General features: G+C 34.5%; 2 protein-coding genes across 2 annotated transcripts; one reads left to right on the top strand and one right to left on the bottom strand.

The window, feature by feature from the left end:
- Positions 1 to 538: 538 nt before the first annotated feature.
- On the top strand, positions 539 to 6261 carry LOC130742585 (metal transporter Nramp7.2-like). The gene is made up of 13 exons (XM_057594680.1): positions 539 to 827; positions 3743 to 3838; positions 3942 to 3982; positions 4131 to 4209; positions 4330 to 4434; positions 4562 to 4671; positions 4765 to 4946; positions 5057 to 5126; positions 5261 to 5434; positions 5529 to 5633; positions 5742 to 5873; positions 5963 to 6058; positions 6174 to 6261. Exons 1-13 carry the CDS (start codon positions 539 to 541, stop codon positions 6225 to 6227), a joined length of 1533 nt encoding a protein of 510 aa, XP_057450663.1. The 3' UTR covers positions 6228 to 6261.
- A 3844-nt stretch (positions 6262 to 10105) lies between these two features.
- On the bottom strand, positions 10106 to 12711 carry LOC130738629 (metal tolerance protein 4-like). Its single transcript, XM_057590721.1, has 5 exons — positions 12467 to 12711; positions 12082 to 12280; positions 11202 to 11531; positions 10680 to 10810; positions 10106 to 10532 (listed from the first exon to the last, which is right to left on the bottom strand). The coding sequence occupies exons 1-5, from the start codon at positions 12581 to 12583 to the stop codon at positions 10353 to 10355; spliced, it is 957 nt and encodes a 318-aa protein (XP_057446704.1). The 5' UTR covers positions 12584 to 12711; the 3' UTR covers positions 10106 to 10352.
- Between the last annotated feature and the right edge of the window lie 6941 nt (positions 12712 to 19652).

Raw genomic sequence — 19652 nt, 5'->3', positions numbered from 1 at the left:
AAATAATGCATAGAACCAAGCAACACAGAAGGACCCTGTAATTTCTAACATCTAATATGAAAAAAGAAAAACACACTCAACCCCTAATGAATAATGAGAAGAAGAGAGGGTGTACATGATAAAGAGGGTTACCCATGGAGAACAAGCGGAGAATACCAGTCAACACATTGAACCCCTCTTTATCCACGAGATGAGAATCAGTGGGGTTGATGGTTGATCTTGTTGCTCTCGTCGCAGAGGAAGAAGACCGGACGCATGGCAAGGGTGATGGCTCACGTCGCTCAAGATCGAAATCGCTCAAGATAATCGGTGGAGGGAGAAGGGTCGCGTGAGATGAGACGTCGCCAGTGAGCGGTCCCAGCGGAGGGAGGAGGGTCACGATCAATCGAGATGGAGAAAGTTAGGGTTCATAATCTTTCACTTTGTCATCGTGAAGTTCTGATGAGAGTGTGATGTTAGGGATTTGATTTGGGGTTTTTTTTTTGACAGTCAGGGTTTTTCTTCTTTTATTACTTTCAAAAAAATTTAATGAAAAATTATGGCAGAAGGAATTTTTTCTGTCAAAAAATATGTAAATGTTTATGCCACGACTGCACAAGGTTGTATGTGGGATAAGGTTTCCACGGTTGCAAAAGGCGTAGCCGTCAATCATCCACAATTATTGAACCGTGGAATAAAACGTACGTTGCCACGGTTTTCATCACCTGTGGTCATCAAGTTGCCACAGTTATCGAACCGTGGCAAATACTATACTCAGGCCACGGTTTTTTCTCCGTTGAAGAATTTAGCGTGGTCTAAAGTGAAAAATGCTGTAGTGATCACTCCTTGTGACTTTCGATCTGTTTAACCGAACCTTCCAAAACTGTACTATCGGGCATGAGAAGATGTTGAAAGGTTTTTACCACAATTACTTTCAAATCTCTTTCAAGATTTTACTGTAGTACACTAAAGGGTTTTATCATCCTCAGGGAACCGGAAATACAATGTCGTTCTTTAGCTAAATTACTTAAGAAATAAAATCAACAAGTTTGTTTGAAGTTTGTTTCGGTCCGCAAACTCATATAAGTAAAACAAGCGAAATTAAAACGAGTTTAGATCAGATTAAGAAAACTGTTGGAATTAGGTTTCGTACTTCAACTCTCATACAACTTTTAGCTCAACACATATGACCTATTTTATACTTGATTCCATCACATCAGTTCTTATCTCTCATTAATGTCTTACATGAGCCGATCAACGAATCACTTCCTTAATTATCGATGTCTCGCATAACTAACAAAGCAAAGCGTGATTAATTCGGGTGTTCAATGACTAACAACCTAACTTTATGTCTAGCAATTAGGATTATTAGATGATATGATCTATATCCAATTCAAACATGTAGCTTTCACTCACATATCAAATTTTAAATAAAGTTCTAGTTGATCAAGCCAACTATAGATTTAAGCAATTGGTTTTAACTTAGTAGTGAGTGGCAAGTGGTAAAAATAAAAAATAATAAAATGTAAAATATATTATTAAAATTATTATTTTTTTGAAATTACTTTGTACTTAAACGATAAATTATTATAGAAGTAGATAAATAATTTTAAATAAGAGTAACTGATAATATAAAGTAAGTCTATAATTACTTCTAATAAATCAATATTTCTAAGTGAGTAGTTATTTCACTGTAAGTGAATAATAATTTTATTTATTTTTTATTATAATATTAATTAAAAATGATTTTATTTTGAATGGTAGTAAAAAATAATGTTAAGTAATTAGCAACAAGTGATAATGATAATTTAATTATTTTATATGAGTAAATTAAATATTTTCACATTTATAATTATTTCATTTAATAATTAAATTTATGAGTAACTAAATAATTTTAACTTAGCAATAACAACTAGTAATTGTTAAATAATAAAATTAGTATATTACTAAAATTAATATTTTATATTTATGAATTAGTATTTATAAATTATATATAATATAAATGTTGAAATAAATAAATTTAAGATTATATTCGGAAAAAAATAGAAAACTGTTATCTTATTCTGTGAGGATAATTCTATCATAACTCTCCCTCAAGATAACTTTTACACATGATGGATAAGATAGGATAAGGGTCAGGATTGTGTTATGACGTTATCCTATTATACTGACGCAACAAACAACAGATAAGAGCAGGATATGATTGCACTATCCTATCCTGTCTTCTTATCCTGTCCACCTAACCCTCTAATTAGCATTGTTATCTGAATTAATAGTTTTATGATTTTTTAATACATATAATGCTTATAAATTTTATTATTAATAGCTAATACATATACACAGATTTGTTTATAATTTTACAGCAATGATTAATATATATTAATTTTTATACTTTTTAATATTAAAAATATTTTTTTTTTACTTCGGAAAGATAGATTACACCCTTTAGGGATTGATCCCTAGATCTTCCACACCCATCTCACATGTCACTCAGCTCTTACAACTTGACCTATCATTTGGAGACTTATTAAAATAATGTAAACACTTAAAATTATATAATTCATAAATTTTTGAATATAAACATCATGAAATATTTTCTTTCCTCAAGTTCATTTTATTATATATATAGATCAAATTAATTTATGTTTCTTTATGCATTTAATTTTTTGAATACTACGCACATAATATGAGTTTAAACTTTAATGTGAATAACATATAATATTATTTAAAATTTTCAAAATATTTAGCAAATATAATTGTGCCATTAATTTAACTAATTTAATATTTTAATTATATACTTTATACAATTAATATTTCATACTTTTTTTTTTCCGAGGAAGATTTTTTTTCCCGTATATATAGTTTGTAGTATAAAGATTCCTGAACTTACTCCATTTAGATAATTTATATTTTACCATTAATACAAAGAGTAGTTGATAACTGATCAATATACTGCCATTGATGCATTGAATTCATATTTTACGTTTAGGACTGCCATTATTGTATTGAAGTGAAGAGATAATTAATTCAAGAATATATATTAGTATGTTTCTTTTAGTTCAGTCAGTGGCAGCAGAGTGAGTGGAAGAGGTGGAAAAATAGCTAGTGATGATGATGGCAATGCAGCAGCAAGAGCAAGTGAATAATGGTAGCAATCGAATAGCAGCGATCAATAGGACACCCTCAAACACTAACAGTTGTCACACACCATATCATTCAAATCACGAGGTACATATGTATATTAATTAATTTTATGCATTTTTCCACAATTTGAAACTTTTGCTGCAAAGGTTCTCTACAACTCTCTCTTACGTTGTAGGCCATCGAATTTATAATCAATAGTTAAAAAAATATAGCTTTTTTAATTAGTGAATTCTTGGTGATTTATTGACCCCTAGAGGCTCAAGAGAATCTGAAATCATTTTTGCGTTGCTGGATATTTTTTTCAATACTAACAAATGGTTGGTTAAGTGGTATTCTGCTTAAATAATGTGTCGGTTTGAGTTTTGTGAGTAGAAAAAAAATCTAGAAGATTAATCCTATTAAAATGTGAATGTTTCAAGCTTCAACAATTTACATGGCAAGCTGGTTTTTAATCCTACTCTTCTGATTCTGTCTTGGCTAGCTTCATTTATCTTTTATATGTATGTATATATTTACACAACCAGCTATCTGAAAAAGTTCAAGCAACACATACACACACATATATATATATATGTATATTTTCTATTATTATGTATATTTTATGTATATTTTCTAACAGCATCTTATCCAATGACAAAGAAACCATGGAGAAAGTTTTTGTCACATGTGGGTCCTGGTTTCTTAGTCTCATTGGCCTATCTTGATCCTGGAAACAGTAACTCTCTGTCACTCACTCTCTCAATATATATCTCTCATCATATCACACTCTTGCAGGGCCTATATGTGCTTAATTACAAGTTAATTTTCAATTTTTGCAGTGGAAACTGATCTGCAAGCCGGAGCCAACCACGGATATGAGGTAATAAAGCAATTAATTAAGTCACATTCCAAGGATTAAACCAAATTAAGATGTATGAAGAAATTTATTAACAAATACATATTGACATGGGTTTTGTTATCTTATAAATTAGACATAAGCTCTAACATAATGTGGGTGCTGTTTTCAGCTGCTGTGGGTGATACTTATTGGGTTGGTGTTTGCTCTTATAATTCAGTCACTGGCTACAAATCTTGGTGTTTGTACTGGTAAGATCCAAGATGCTCTCATCTTAACATTTCAAATGATATTATATTTTTGTGTGTATGTACATTTCAAACTTCATTTGCTTGTAATAATTATTTTAACTATTTACTTGAGCTGGGCAGGCAAACACCTTTCAGAATTATGTAAAGCAGAATACCCATTACTTGTGAAGTACTGCTTGTGGTTATTAGCAGAGGCTGCTGTCATAGCTGCAGACATACCTGAAGGTACTTATTTGTTTTCAATTTTCTTGTTTTCTTTTTTTCCTTTCAACTGAACAATAAAATACACTTTATATTCATAATTAGACTTGTAAATTAATTAAATTTGTCCAAACTTGATACATTGTTGCAGTGATTGGCACAGCCTTTGCACTTAACATACTCTTCCACATACCAGTATGGGTTGGAGTTCTCTTAACTGGCTGCAGCACTCTCTTGCTTCTTGGTCTCCAGAGATTTGGGGTAATTTTTAGCGTTTTATGATTGTTATTAGAAATATGAACAATATAATGTATCTTTATATAGGTATTAAAATTCAATACTGTTTTTGGGTAGGTGAGGAAGTTGGAAATGCTTATAGCAATCCTAGTTTTTGTGATGGCTGCATGTTTCTTTGTGGAAGTAGCCTATGTCAAACCCTCTGCTTCTGGTGTATTAAAAGGAGTGTTTACACCCAAACTCAATAATCATGAAGCCACAGGCGATGCTATTGCCCTTTTGGGTGCCCTTGTCATGCCGTATTCATATTCTTTCTCCTTTCTTTTAAATTAGTATCATATGCCATTATTAGCATATTAAATTAATTAAGAGTTGCCTACCTAAAATTTTTCTTTTTGACAAAATGCAGGCACAATCTTTTCCTCCACTCTGCTCTGGTGCTGTCTAGAAAAGTACCTACTTCCGTTCGCGGCATTAATGTAAGTCACTCGTCAAATAAGGAAACTTATAGTTTTTCTTTGATGCACATCTAACTACTTTGTAGCTAGCATTACTTGATCTTGAAGGTACTCTACACTTTAAACTCATTTCACCAATCTGGTTGATTTTGTAGCATGCATGTAGGTTCTTTCTCATAGAGAGTGGGTTCGCGCTGTTTGTGGCATTTCTAATCAATGTGGCAATGATTTCTGTGTCCGGCACTGTTTGCACCGCTACCAACCTTTCTGCAGAAAATACTGATCAATGCAGTGACCTTACCCTTAATTCTGCTTCTTTCCTTCTCAAGGTTCTTAATCTTATGAGATGCATGCTATAATAAATCAAATCATGATATCATGTTTAGCTCTAATTAAACAATTCACATATAATTTTGCACATAGAATGTGTTGGGACGGTCGAGCTCAACCATTTATGCCATAGCACTGCTAGCCTCAGGACAAAGTTCTGCCATCACTGGAACCTATGCAGGGCAATACATCATGCAGGTTAATTAAAATCATCAAATACTTCAAAATAATAATAATAATAATAACTGACATGTTTTGTTGAACTGAAATTGGGATTTGTTTGGTTGTTGCTACTGCTATATACAGGGTTTCTTAGACTTGAAGATGAAAAAATGGATTAGGAACTTGGTGACAAGGATCATTGCCATAACACCTAGTCTTATTGTCTCTATCATTGGTGGTTCTGCTGGTGCTGGTCGACTTATCATCATCGCATCGGTTTGTATATTCTAAAATTTGTCATTCTTTTTTCCATGTTAGTGTGTATATACATTGAACTATACATACTAATAAAAATTGTTTTGCAGATGATACTTTCTTTTGAGCTTCCATTCTCTTTAATTCCACTGCTTAAGTTTAGCAGTAGCAGTACCAAGATGGGACCTCACAAGAACTCATTGATTGTATGTTGTCCTCTTAATTTCGTCATCTATTTTTTTAATCATATATAATTAAGAAGATATATTTTAATTAGAGATAATTTTACATAAAATTGTGAAATAATGTTATTTTATGCAGATCATTATCTTCTCGTGGATAGTAGGCTTGGGGATAATCTGTATCAATCTATGAAGCACGGACTCGGACACGGACACGGGACACGGACACGGGCGGGAACGGCGACACGGCAAAACTCCAAAAAATAGGATACGGGGACACGGCTTATATATATATATATATATATATTAAAAAAAACCAAAATAATTTTTTTTAAGAATCAAAGAAGATTAATATTAAAAATAGGGACTGGAAAAACCAGCAAAGTCACAGTTTAGAGCATAAAAAGAGAGGAAACAAAACAACTACTAATAAAAACTAGCTAAAGGGACAAAACAGAACAGAATTGATTGTGTAGCAGAAGATGAAACGTAAAAAGGTGTTGTTTGTTGTGTGCGTTATGGGCAAAAGAAATAGGGTTTAATTGTTTTTTAATTAGATAAATCTGTTTGACTTTTAATTTATCTTTTTTTTAAGTCAAAAAAATAATAAAAAATGACACAAGTGTCCTATATACGTGTCCAGCCATAACGGTGTGTCGGCTCATGCTACGAGCCGTGTCTCAGCCGTGTCCGCGCCGTGTCCGAGCCGAAAAATAATAACAAAAAAATCAGACACGTCGCCGACGTGTCCGACACGTGTCAGCCACGTGTCCGCCACGAGTCTGTGTCGTGTCCGTGTCCGACACGCGGACACGCCTCCGACACGCGGACACGCCTGTGTTCCAGCGTGTCCGTGCTTCCCAGGTATCAATGTATACTACCTTATTACTGCTTTTGTGGGTTGGATATTTCATAACAGTCTACCAAAGGTGGCAAATGTGTTCATTGGGATCATAGTGTTTCCTTTAATGGCAATCTATATTCTCTCAGTTATCTACCTCATATTCAGAAAAGACAGTGTCCAAATATATGTTGAGACAAAGAGTGACCCAATGATGCAAACTCATGTGGAAAAGGGGTTTATGAACAATGGTCAATTAGAGCTGAGCCAAGTTCCTTACAGAGAAGATTTAGCTGATATCCCACTACCAGAATAGGGGACCTGAGCTATGAACCAAGCACATCCATCACCATTCATAAACAGTAATTTCAAATTGCAAGTTGATCAAATTTTTCTGCTGTAGTCGTGAAGGATAGAATTATGTTTATGTAAGATTAAAATATTTTTATATTTGATTAGCATTAGCCCTTAGAGGGGTGATTTTAAGAATATGAAAAATTAAAAAATTTATTAGGAAGGGATTTTTTAGAACAGCAAAAGTTTATTAATAAAAGCCGTTTAACCACCCTTCTTCCATTGAAGTCACCTACCATATTCTCTTACAAAGCACTTTTTTGTTATGGGGTGAGAGGTAACTCTTACTGTTCAAGCATGAGGATGCATGATCATGGATATATTTTTTATTCCCACGTTGAACTAATGAACTATATTAGTGAATGACACCATCTACTTAGGCATTAGTCGGCATACTTCCATAAAAACATATTAATTTTACATAAAGGTAATATCAATAATGGAATACTTCCATCCTTCAATAAAAAAAAAGTGTATTCAGTGGCATTTATTCTGTCAAATTGTGCCATTTAATTAAATGTCCCAAATACTATTACCGGCATTTTCCTAAATTGCCACTATGACGAGTGCCCCAACTTGTTTTATGGCACTATCATGAGAAATTGCTTCAGCAATTTCGGCATCTTGTAAATGCCACAAACATCAACTATTGTATTAGGCTCAAAATTTACTAGCAATCCAAACTGAAAATTAGGTGTTACAACTTACTGACAACATATAACTGCCTCAAACTCTAAATTGTAAACTACACCTAATTTTAATAGTGGATGTTTTTCTAATTTTAATGCATAAAGTAGGTCAAATTATGCAATGTGGTCCTGCTTTTATTCAATACAATCTGATAGCCTTGAAATTTTTAAGCCATACCATCAATGACACAACACAATAAGAGGAAAAATTTAAGCCAAGCAACTTAAAAGCACCCAGTAACTGTTGGGAATTTTCAAGTGTGAGTAAGTCCCACATTGGAAGTTAAGGATAAGTTTGAGTGGTTTATAAGTGTGAGAACACATACACCCATTGCCTTAAGGTTTTGGGTGAAAGATGTGGTGTCTGGTCCACTTATGGTTTGCTCTTTAAAGCCCAGTGTGGAGTTTTATCCCCAATTTTAACCATCTCCTTTGTTTGGGTCTTTCTTTGGCCCCACAGTAACCTTGACACCTGTTCATCAATTGACTCTCTCATCAGACCTTAAACTCCTAATCAAACAAAAAACAGAGCTAATGCATAGATTGGGAGGCAGGATACCTGATATAGAGAGTGGTACATGATCCGATTTGGAGGGATTGGCTGGTCAGTTCCACAGTTTGGGAGATTCTTAAATTGCAAGCTTATAAATCAAGGTTATTATAGAAGACACAATAAAAAAATACAACATTGATTTTTTAATATATTTCAGATGCATCAAAATATTGCCTTGCTTCAAAAATTGGGTTACGATTCTGTAGATTTAAAAAATGCAGCACCCTATTACAATTGAACAAGATATGACTTTACTAAGATCAAGAAATAAAATTGCCTGTTACACAATCAAGAAATTATCAAGTGTAGTATAAAATATGATCTTTAACAATTCAGAACCATATGAACAAACTAATGAAAAGGAGACCATACCCTTGACCAACAGACCAAGTCATTGTTTCCATACCAAGCATGTAACATCACAATGGTACTGATCACCAGAGAGTCTACACAACAAGCCTATCATGTAGAAAATATTTGCGGCACCTATCATTTAGAAGACATTCATTGAACTAAGAAACATGTATACGGTATATTACAAAATGCCGTTACTTACCATTAACTAGATTGCACTATTGTTTTATGTATGGTTCAGCAGTCACAAATCAAAATTATACTTACTATAATTTCCAAATTCGTTAAAATTAAGTGTTATGAAAAACCTTATTATAAGAAGTAAAACAATTGTATTTTTCTAGTTCAAGAAAGTGGAATATACATGCATTACGATGCTAATAAACTATCGAAATGGTCCTGCACACAAACTTAGCTCCACAATATGAGAAGAGGAAGAAACTGCCCTATTGTAGCTACTTCTGTATTCCCTTGAACCAACTCCCTTTAATATGAGCAAGATTTCTAAAAAAGCATTTTCATGACTTATCTTCATAAGGATATTTCTAGAGGAAACAGATTGATAAATATAATACCTGTATCTCAGCATTGCTTCTCAAGAAAAAATTTCATTCTTTATATACTCATTGTCACTATGCGGTTAGATTCTTATGATTTTCTTTGCAGTGTCATTATCTCACAATCAGCTCAAATCCAGATCAGGCAATTCTCCAAAGGAATCAGGAAAACTAAGCGATGAACAAGAATGGGGTAGCGAAAAAATCGGAAATCGGAATTGAAGTGAGAGTGATGAAGTGCTTCCCTTACCAGAAATGTATCGGTTTTTGCTACTTTAGTATGGATAGTATCTCTAAGAAACTGAGATATTGATGTATTAAGGATAGAACATGCAAAGTTAACATTAAATATATCATGTCTATGACATTACAGTAACACGTTATTGATTAATGATTTTAAATTGTGATTGCGGTTACAATTATGATTATGGTAGTGGTCACAGTTGCAGTTACTGAGGTTGCGATAAGCATTGTTGGCTGTTGCCGTGGGGTGTGAAGTTATGCCTGCAGCTTTATGGCTGTTAGGATGCTGCATTGCAGAATTCTTAATGATTTTCGAACACCGCAATTGCAAACACTGCCTCGGCGGCAATACTAAGGTCGCATCACATGATGCGGTTCGCAATTTGAATCCATGACTGATCATCAAGCTCTATGTGATTTCAAAATGAACTACATAACCAATGTTTTTTTAAAAGGTTGGTAATTTGCCGATAGAACTACTAAGAAAATGAGTCTACAACTACAAGTTATTAGAACTTTTTTTTGGGTACATCGGAAAGATAAATAACACTATTCAGGGTTTGATCCATGTACCTTCTCCTCCCCAACCCATATGTCCACAGCTCTTACCACTTAAGCAATCATTCAAGGACAAAGTTACTAGAACTTTACAAACAAATTAGCAAAAAGCTGGATATTACTAAAGACTCATCAGCTACTATTGCATGGACTTGCAAAATGTGCTTAATTAGGGCTGATTGTTAGGCAGTTTGCTGAGAACTGAGTGCTCTGGTTTGTGATCACACTCAAAGTCTAGATGAGCAAATGCACGCTCAACCTCCGGAAGCTTTTCAATCTTAATCTGCCGGGTCTCTCCAATGGTATGCGCTTCTTTTAAGGGTAAATCTTCTGGCAGTTCAATGTCAACCTGCTCCAAAAAACAAGAGATTGTTTTATATAGATTGTAGTTTGGTATTATAGAAAAAAACAAAAAAAAACAAGTTTGTATTTTGGTGAACAAGGCTAATCTAGAAATCAATGCTTCTATGAATTGATCTATTATAATGTAACATACCTCCACAAAGTATAGAACCCCAAATGTGTATGCGCGGACAGTGTCTACACGCTTAATTTTAGGGTGACTTACAGCGAGATATGTCAACTTCTGCAAAACTTCAGGAGATGCAGATTGTCCTACCAGTGAAACTGGACATAGGAAGTAGTCTAAGAATCAGAACGGAAACACAAATTTGTTTACAAACAGCAAATAATTTTGAAAACTACTTTGCCTTTGACTAACATTAGTACTTAAAGAAGTTAAGAGATCAAGTGGAAGCCGTGAAAGTAATAGCATGTTTGAATCAGCTTATTTTTTCTCAGAATCTACTCATAAAAATTTCTCCCCGAAATTGATTTTGACTTTAAATCAATGGTAGAAATGATTACCCTCTAAGAGGTCAAAGAAATCTACACTTTAGGACTAATATGGGTTGTGCTTCCTGGAAGAAAACTGATTTATCATCTCATTTCCCAACAGAAACACTAGGAACTAGATATTACTAATGTGCTAATCAAGCTTATGATGATAACGATTTACCTGCATTTTCCATTACAGTGCGAGACCAATTTGAAATCGTATATAGCGCAAGCAGAATAGCTCCTACCGGGTCAACCCACCAGAAAAACTTATCGCCAAGAACAGCCGCGACTAATCCAACCACATTTGTTATAACATCAAAGTGGTGATCATCTGCATAGGCACGAACAATCTTGTTCTCTGAGCTTCTACAGTAAAGCCAGAGAATAAGCTTCACCGCCGTCGCGAATATCATGATAGAGCACAGCCATATTAGTTCCTCTGCAGACATCTTTTCACTAGGCTTGTCCTCTATTAGTTGTTGTAAGGCTGTGATTAACACCTGAAAGCCTGTAGAAAAATAGATTCTATGTATTATGGAATCTTCTGAATGTCAATGTATATAATTTTGATGATTTCTAAGAAAACAAGTTCCTGAAAACTATAAGGTAGACCAAAATGTATATAATTTGAACGTAGAGATCAATAAGCTGAAGTTCATTGTTTTTAATCCAGCACTTTCATTAGTAAAATCAAGTTCTAGTTCTCTAATTAAGGCTAATATGACTAAATGCTCTCTGCTGTCAATTTCCTGAGGCAAAAGCCAAGCAATCTATGTAAGGTATAACATTCTTTGGTATAATAGAATCTAATGATATATGATCAAACAAATAAAAGAAACTTATGCACCTAACTTAGCCTAAAGATTTCTTGTATGTCACACATTTTAGAAAATCTCAAAATAACATGTCAACAGCTATAACCAAAATCTTTATGCTTTCCTCAAACTTTATTAGAAAGCCTACAACTCATTTTACAAATTCTTATCAATATTGATCCCGCGTACTGCGGAAGCTTTGATGCACCAGGAATAGGAATAGTTAAAGCGAGTTTGACGAACCAAGTGTTGCCATGATTGCAACAAAGATAATTATGCCCACTGGCTGCACCCTGAGCTTTCCAATGGGGTACTTGTAGATATTGATGTTCTTCATTGAGACATGAGTGAACCAAAGTATGCCACCAGCCATGAGATCAAGCAAAGAATCCAAAGTTGATGCTCCAATAGCCATTGAACCACTCCTTACTGTGGCACAAATCTAGACACAATATGGATTTATAAGTATATTGTTATTGCACAAAATGTACAGAGTCACTTGAACATATATCTCAACTGAAAAGCCCCAAAATTCAGAAAGTCATTCAACTAAGCCTATCTATCAGAAAGGGAAGGGGGGGGCGAAAGAAAGGAGGAAGGAGGGTAAACTCTTTCAAGAAGAACATACCTTTAATGCCAAGAGAGCAACATTTGCATAATTGAAAATCTTCATTGCTCTTTCTTGTTGAGCCTGTTCATCACTCTCCTCCTCAACAATGCTGTTATCAAATTCAGATTCCTCCATGGAATCCACTTCCTCAAATGATTTCAGTGTTGCCAATTGTCTTTCATAGTACTCTTTCTCTCAATGAAGTATCTGTTTTGATTCTGGCTTATTTCTTACCATACTACCTTTATATAAACTTCTACCCTTACTCTTTTCCCATCTGTTTTAATGTTAGAGTTTACCGCTGTAAAGTAAGGTAAGAAAGGCAGATAATTCAGAGTAGAATCACTATATTTGTGCTCCAACTAATAACAAAATTACAAATATTTATAGTTGGCAAAGTAAATAAATGACTCAATCAATCATACCATTATTTCATTCCAATAATACGAATGTGTTGGTTGCATGTCTTTGTATATCTTTACTATCATATATTTATCACGCTGCTCTTTACAGGTTTCAAATTGTATTAGAAGAGGGGAAAATTTCAGTGACTGGATGATAGTAACTTGAAAAAGTGAAAAATATCTTCTGAAGTTGTGGGGATCAAACATGTGAGTTACTGCAGACATGCAGAGCTTTTATATCGAATTAGGTATTTTTAACTTTTTGTTTAATCAAATACCGACCTACCAACATGTGTCAGTGAGTGTGTGTTTCGCTTAACTCACACAAGTAGATAATGAAGGACGACTAGTATTATAGCCTCTTCTGGTTTGTGTTACTGTCATAGTGTGTTAAATTAAATAATGGTCCATGTGTTCCTGGGGTTGGGTTATTTTGTTAGGTGTATAATTATTAAATGGGGACCCATTCATTCTATTTGTTTGGAGCGATTTTGCCAGGAAGGAAAACATCATTTCTATATGTTTGGATTAACACATATGCTTTGTTGGGATGCATAGAAAGAATATAAAAGTAATTAAAAGGCATGAAAACCGCAAGTGTACATAACATGATAGTTTTCCTCGCATATGTGGGATGAAAACGGAAAGGAGAGGGTAATTAGCGTATAATCACAGTAATACCCCTATTCATGTCCGTGTGTCTATAGAGAGGTTCTTATTTTTAAGGTCCCTTGCTTATTTTGGGGGAACCATGTTGGGGGAGACAGGGGAGCTCATGGGGGAGGAGCAAGAGACCAAGAGATCTTAGACACCACATCTTAACCCAAAACCTTAATGCATTAGGTTTATGAGTCACATCTCTTATAAACTCTTCTCCTCACCCAAACTTAACCAATGTGGGACTCTAACTCCGCACTTGAATTCTCAACAATCTCCCTTTCAAGTGCAAGTCATCTCCACATTATCATGGCCCCCCTCCGCGGAAGCTTATTCACTCTTGCACCGCCGTTTTCTTCACCGCGTAAACGAAACCCGCCGCCTAGCCACACCGCTAGGAAGACTTTCGACACAAGGAGTCTGTAACCATGGCTACACCAACCATCGGCTCTGATACCACTTGTTGGGAAGAGTCACGGCAAAGACCCATGGGCCAAGGCTGAGAGGAGACACCAAAGAGATCTTGGACACCACATCTTAACCCAAAACCTTAAGGCATTAGGTTTATGGGTCACATCTCTTATTAACTCTCCCCCTCACCTTGACTTCTCCGATGTGGGACTTGACTCCAACACTTGATTCCAACATACCATTGGAGTATAGTGACAAGTTACTTATAGCTTATATTTTAGCAATGTTGTTTATTTAAGCAATACTTGCTTATTCTTTTTGTGGTTGTTTTTTTGACAAAAAAATTATATTTTTTCTTTCATTCAGGACCCAACCAAAAGTAAATATATGAGATATAGTGGGACTCAACCAAAAGTATAATAAAAAATTGTGGTTGGAGGGAAGTATGAATCGGTTGCTTATGAGTTGCTTAAATCCTATGTGGCATTTTGTGTCTTCCAAAATAGTGTTTAAGCAACTCATCTAGCAAATCTGAATTGGAGATACTTAGAAAATGAATTGCTCATTGATATTAACATTAGTTCCAATGTTTTTTATTTCATATAATCGTTTTAGTCCAGTTTTAACAAAAAAATACTCCCTATGTTCCTATATGTAAGAACCAAACCACCAATGCACACCCCTTAAGAAAGTGGTTGGTTGTATTAAATTTGCTCAAATTTATCTTGACTTTTCAAAACTACCCTAACTTATTTTTCTTAGTTTCTACTTATCATTAATGAGTTATATAGTGGAAAGAAAGAGAGAAACCTAAATTAGGGTTTATTTAGTGTACACAAAAAAATCCTTGTGTAAGGTTGCACCACCCTAGATTTACTTGTTACAGTAGGTTACTTTCCAGGTAAATCTTTTTTTAATTTTTTTTAACTAATTAGCTAACCCTGGTTTAACCCACCACCACTGTTCACCAAAAAGAAAACCCACCACCACCACAACCTCAACGCCGTCCACCACCACCAGATGAATCATCCTTCCTCAACAAATACACCACCACCTTCCACTGATTGAAGAAAAACCCAAAAAAGGAATTGAGCCACCTTCTTCCACAATCTTCTTCTTGTCCAATGAAAAACCCAAAATCCACCACATGCAAAATCCCACAATTGAAGAAAAACCCACAATTTTCTTCTCTAACTCAAGGTGGTGGTGATTGACATAACCTATAGCACTTCATATTTTTTCCCAACATCGGATGATATGGTATATCGTATGTATCTTGAATTGGTCTACATTTCTGAGTGACATGTTAAAGTCATCACTGGCATACACCTTGTCTGCTGCTACTTTGTCACCACCACCACCTTCTTGTTGCTAATTGCAAAACCAGAACAGGGTGAGGTTGAGTTCAGAGGTTCAGATCTGGTGAGAGAAAAGAAGAATAGGGTGAGGTTGAGTTCAGTGGGTTTAGATCTGGTAGAGAGAAGAAGAATAGGATGAGGTTGAGAAGGGAGTGGTAGTGGTGGTGGTGATCGGGAGTAGAGGAGGAGGGATTGGGAAAGGAAGGGGAGTATATGAGTTTACGGGTGTTGTTGAGTGGAGGTTGAAGGAGGAATACGGGGAAGAGAAGGAAGGGGGTGGAGTTGGTGGTGGAGAAAGGGAGAGGCGGTGATTGGTGTGGGAGGAGACGATCTGGGTGTGGCGGTGGATGGCGTGGAGGAAGGTGGTGGAGAGAAGGAGAGAGTAAACACATAAATTTTTGAATTAAAAACATAGAGATTTAAAAAAAAAAGTTTAAAATATAGATGACCTGGAAACTCACAACAGCAGGTAAAAATGACACTTGTGTAACATTGCACAAGAATTTTCTTGTGTACACTAAATGAACCCCCTAAATTAAATGAGGGTATTGTTGTCAAAATATAATTAATGCACTTTGAAATTTGAATTGGTTCTTATAAAAAGAACCAAGCTACACCCCTCATTTGGTTCTTGTAATAAGGAACGGAGGGAGTATCATTTGAAAGATATAATTTAGAAAATAAAAAAAAAACTATAATTATACAAATATAAACATTTTAATTAAGTTTTAAAATTTATTTTAAAAAGTACTTTAAATTTTGTTTCAAGTTAAAAATTAATTATTAGTATTTAAGTATAGTGAATATGTTCTATTATAATATTAAATATTATTTTAAAAATAAAATAGTCAAATAATACATGTAAGGGCGAATTAGTAATATCAAATTACTCTCATTTTCCTTCTTGTTAGTTTTTTAATTTTTTTTTCCATTCTTTTTCTTTTAATCCAAACAACCTCAAAATCACTTCAATTTTTTTTTTGCTTATATTCTCTCTTATATTTTTCAACTCATATTCTTTCTTCTTATTTTCACATCTGTATCCAAACAGAGCATTTACTATAACATTTATTTTGTGCTTTTTTGCAACAGCTGAAAAGTACTGTACCTAGATATAAAAAATGTTTTTAAACTTTACGCAGTAGTTTTTGACTGTCTCATGTTCTGATGTTCTGGTCTTACATATTTTCTTTGATAATTATTTCTCGTACGTACTTTATGGTAACACTGCGTCTGTGAGAGAATGGAGAATGCAATATATTGTGGGGGAAAAATAACAATTATCACATAATAATTGTCCTCTATTATTATATAGAGAACATTTATTTAGTGTTGTTAAAAAATGTGTTGTCTAAAACTAAACATTTATGGCAACATGCACAAATTAATTCCTGGTGCACCTTTAGGCCACACTTTTTACTCGTTGCATATACCCTTGTTATTAAAAGGAAAAAATGGTGTAATGAATAGGCAAAACTATTCATGCCACCCCTAGCATAATGGCACCATCCTGTTTTCAAAATGCTCTCGCAACGTTTTACATACCGCCAAGTAGAATGCGGTAGAAATAGGTACCTGAAAAGTGGTAAATTGAAGGCCTTAGTATAATATGATCGAACAAGAAGAGATCGTTCACTACTATGTTTGTCATTGTCACGTCACGTGAATACGTGATAACGTATCCTCTTCCTCTAAGGCTCTGACAATATTGAATCCATCATGATATTGGTGCATTAACTTAGTTATTAGTATTATTTTGATTACTGTATTAATGTAGGTTGCTTTTAATTAGAGTATACTTCATATTTAAATTTACTATTTTTGAAATTCAAATTTATTGGTAAATCATGTATATGTATATATGTATTGTTGTACACTATACCAACTCAATGAAATTCAACATCACAATAACTTTTATGTTATCATAATTTATATTGTTTCATTGGCCTGCCAATACTCTTGGTCTCCTCCACCTCCACTATAAGAAAAACGCTTATTAGTGTCGACCTAAAACCAACGCTAATGAGGTAAAAACCAACTTTACATATGTTTTTCAATGTTGCGTAGCGTCGAATTAGGTACAGACATTAAAATGGTCGAAACTAATTTTTAGTGTCGGCATTATAGTTGCTGCAAAAAGTTAGAGTGAGTTCAGCCAACTATAGGTCGACACAACGCTCTTCTTCTGCTTGACTGACGCAGATATATTCCACGCTAAATAAAAGATCATAAAATTTCACATTTATATATTAACCCAATCACCATGATTCTTTAGAAAAATAACAACAATAAATGGAGTAAATACATTCACACCCTTCAAAGTTTGTTAGAACGACTTGTCTTAAATCAACACTTCATTCCATCCCTCTCACAAGTTAACACCGTCTAAAAATATGCTAACAAAATATATTTATTTTATTCTTTTATTTTGAGAAATTGGAAAAACATATTTGGTGACATGGAGGGGCAATGCCCTAGAAAGCAAAAAAAGTTACGACATAGGAGCACTAAAAGAGCCTCAGAAGCATCCTGATACAGTAAACAACGACATTCGACTAAAGAAAAATGCAAGACATGGCCATGGGTGTCAAAGCCAAACACATGGGTCTTCCGAGCGAGGCAATCAGTAACAGTATTAGCTTCAAGGCGAACCAACTGGAATTTTACCTGAATCTGAGATGGGAAAACACAAACTTAATCCCCAAGCATCACCTCTAGCCAGTTAGCCACACAATGTCTGAAATGTAATAAGATAACACAATAAAGGGGGGTTTTGAATTGTGTTCTTATAAAATTTATTTTTCAAACGATTATTAGTTCTAAAAACGTTTTCGCAATCGTTTGGTGTAGCGGTAAAAGAGCGGGAAGATAAACGATGAAAACACAGGCAATATATTCTAGTTCACCCTCAAACGATAGGGCTACGTCCAGTCCTTGTTTTAACCAAGATTTCACTAAACAAGTATCAAGGACTTCTCCTATACCAAGTATTATACAGGACTTCTCCTCACCAAGTATTCGAAAGGACTTCTCCCAACCAAGTATTTGACAGGAATTCTGCCAACCAAGTATTCTAAGGACTTCTCCTTCACCAAGTATTATATAGGACTTCTACTAAAAATATTTTTCAAGATCGTTTGCATTTACAAAATTCTCTTCTCACAAGAGGGATAGTAGAAAATTCTAAGCACAAGAATTACAAAGTATTGAATAAGATTTGACTCTGTGATATACTTTGAGTTCTAGATCTAGAGAGAGTGTGGGATAAAGATTTGACTCTTAAGAATTTCTCTCAGTCGATGTGGGGACTTTTCTTTCTTGCTTGCTTGATGAAGATTTCTTATTCAAATGAGAATTGATGTGTTGATTGTAAAGTTGATTCTTGCTTATGAAAATCTTCAAGTCCTCCTTTTATACTTCAAGTGCTTATAGAGTTTTTTGATAGTCGTTGGAGCGTGTGGAGCACTTCAAATGGTCTTTTCGCCAGGTGCATTAAATGCCTTGTACCCTTTGACTGAAACTTGTTGCTACAAAATGTATCTTATCAGCCGGTAGGTAGCACTTGAGCTTTGTTCCAGTCCTTTTGTGAGAGAAAGAGGAAACTTGATTTTAACAACGTTGTACTTGTTTCCTTGGTCAGAGTGCTTTGTAGAGTATCACGTGATTCATTGCACTTGACTTCCTCTTCAAGAATGTTAGAGATTTTTTTCCAATTTGAAATTAGCGCTCATTCTCTTGACATTGCTTCCATTGGTCAGCTTTGAGATAGACAATGAATGTCTTCACTGAGTGTAGTCTTCTCTTGTCTACACGGTCTGACAGATTTAATTGTTCTTCGCTTGGGTAGACTATCATGTAGCTTTGACATTTCTTCTCTTGTGTGGACTGTCTTGTACCATTGTCTTGCAATTAATCACCAGACAATGGAAGATGTGAGACATAAGTTTTATTTCCTGAAATGAAATTTTCAACCATTACACTTATACTCTTGAAATTGTTATCGGTCAAAATATAATAAATGATGTATCTAGCGTTTGAACTTAACAATGCATTCTTCTATTCAGTGCTAAATTTTATTCACATATGGTCACACTACTTCTGTGTGCGACCACCGCTTGGATCAGAATTTTGCACCAAATTAATCTAGTTTTAATCCTTTCAATAAACCTTATCCCCAACAATTCAATTAGCAGGAAGTTTTTTTTGAAGTCAACGAGCTCATTCTCATCCAATAATCAATTTCATATTTACACCAATAGACCTTATTTTAACGCTTTGTGCCGGCTTGGCTTCAGTATAGTCAATACTAATGTCAAAATATAGTGTTTGTTTCATGGGCAACGCTAATTATACGACGCTATAATGCACCTTCTC

The sequence above is a fragment of the Lotus japonicus genome, chromosome 1 (genome assembly GCF_012489685.1).
Source record: "Lotus japonicus ecotype B-129 chromosome 1, LjGifu_v1.2".
Classification (NCBI taxonomy): Eukaryota; Viridiplantae; Streptophyta; class Magnoliopsida; order Fabales; family Fabaceae; genus Lotus; species Lotus japonicus.
This window is presented reverse-complemented; position numbering and strand designations above follow the sequence as displayed.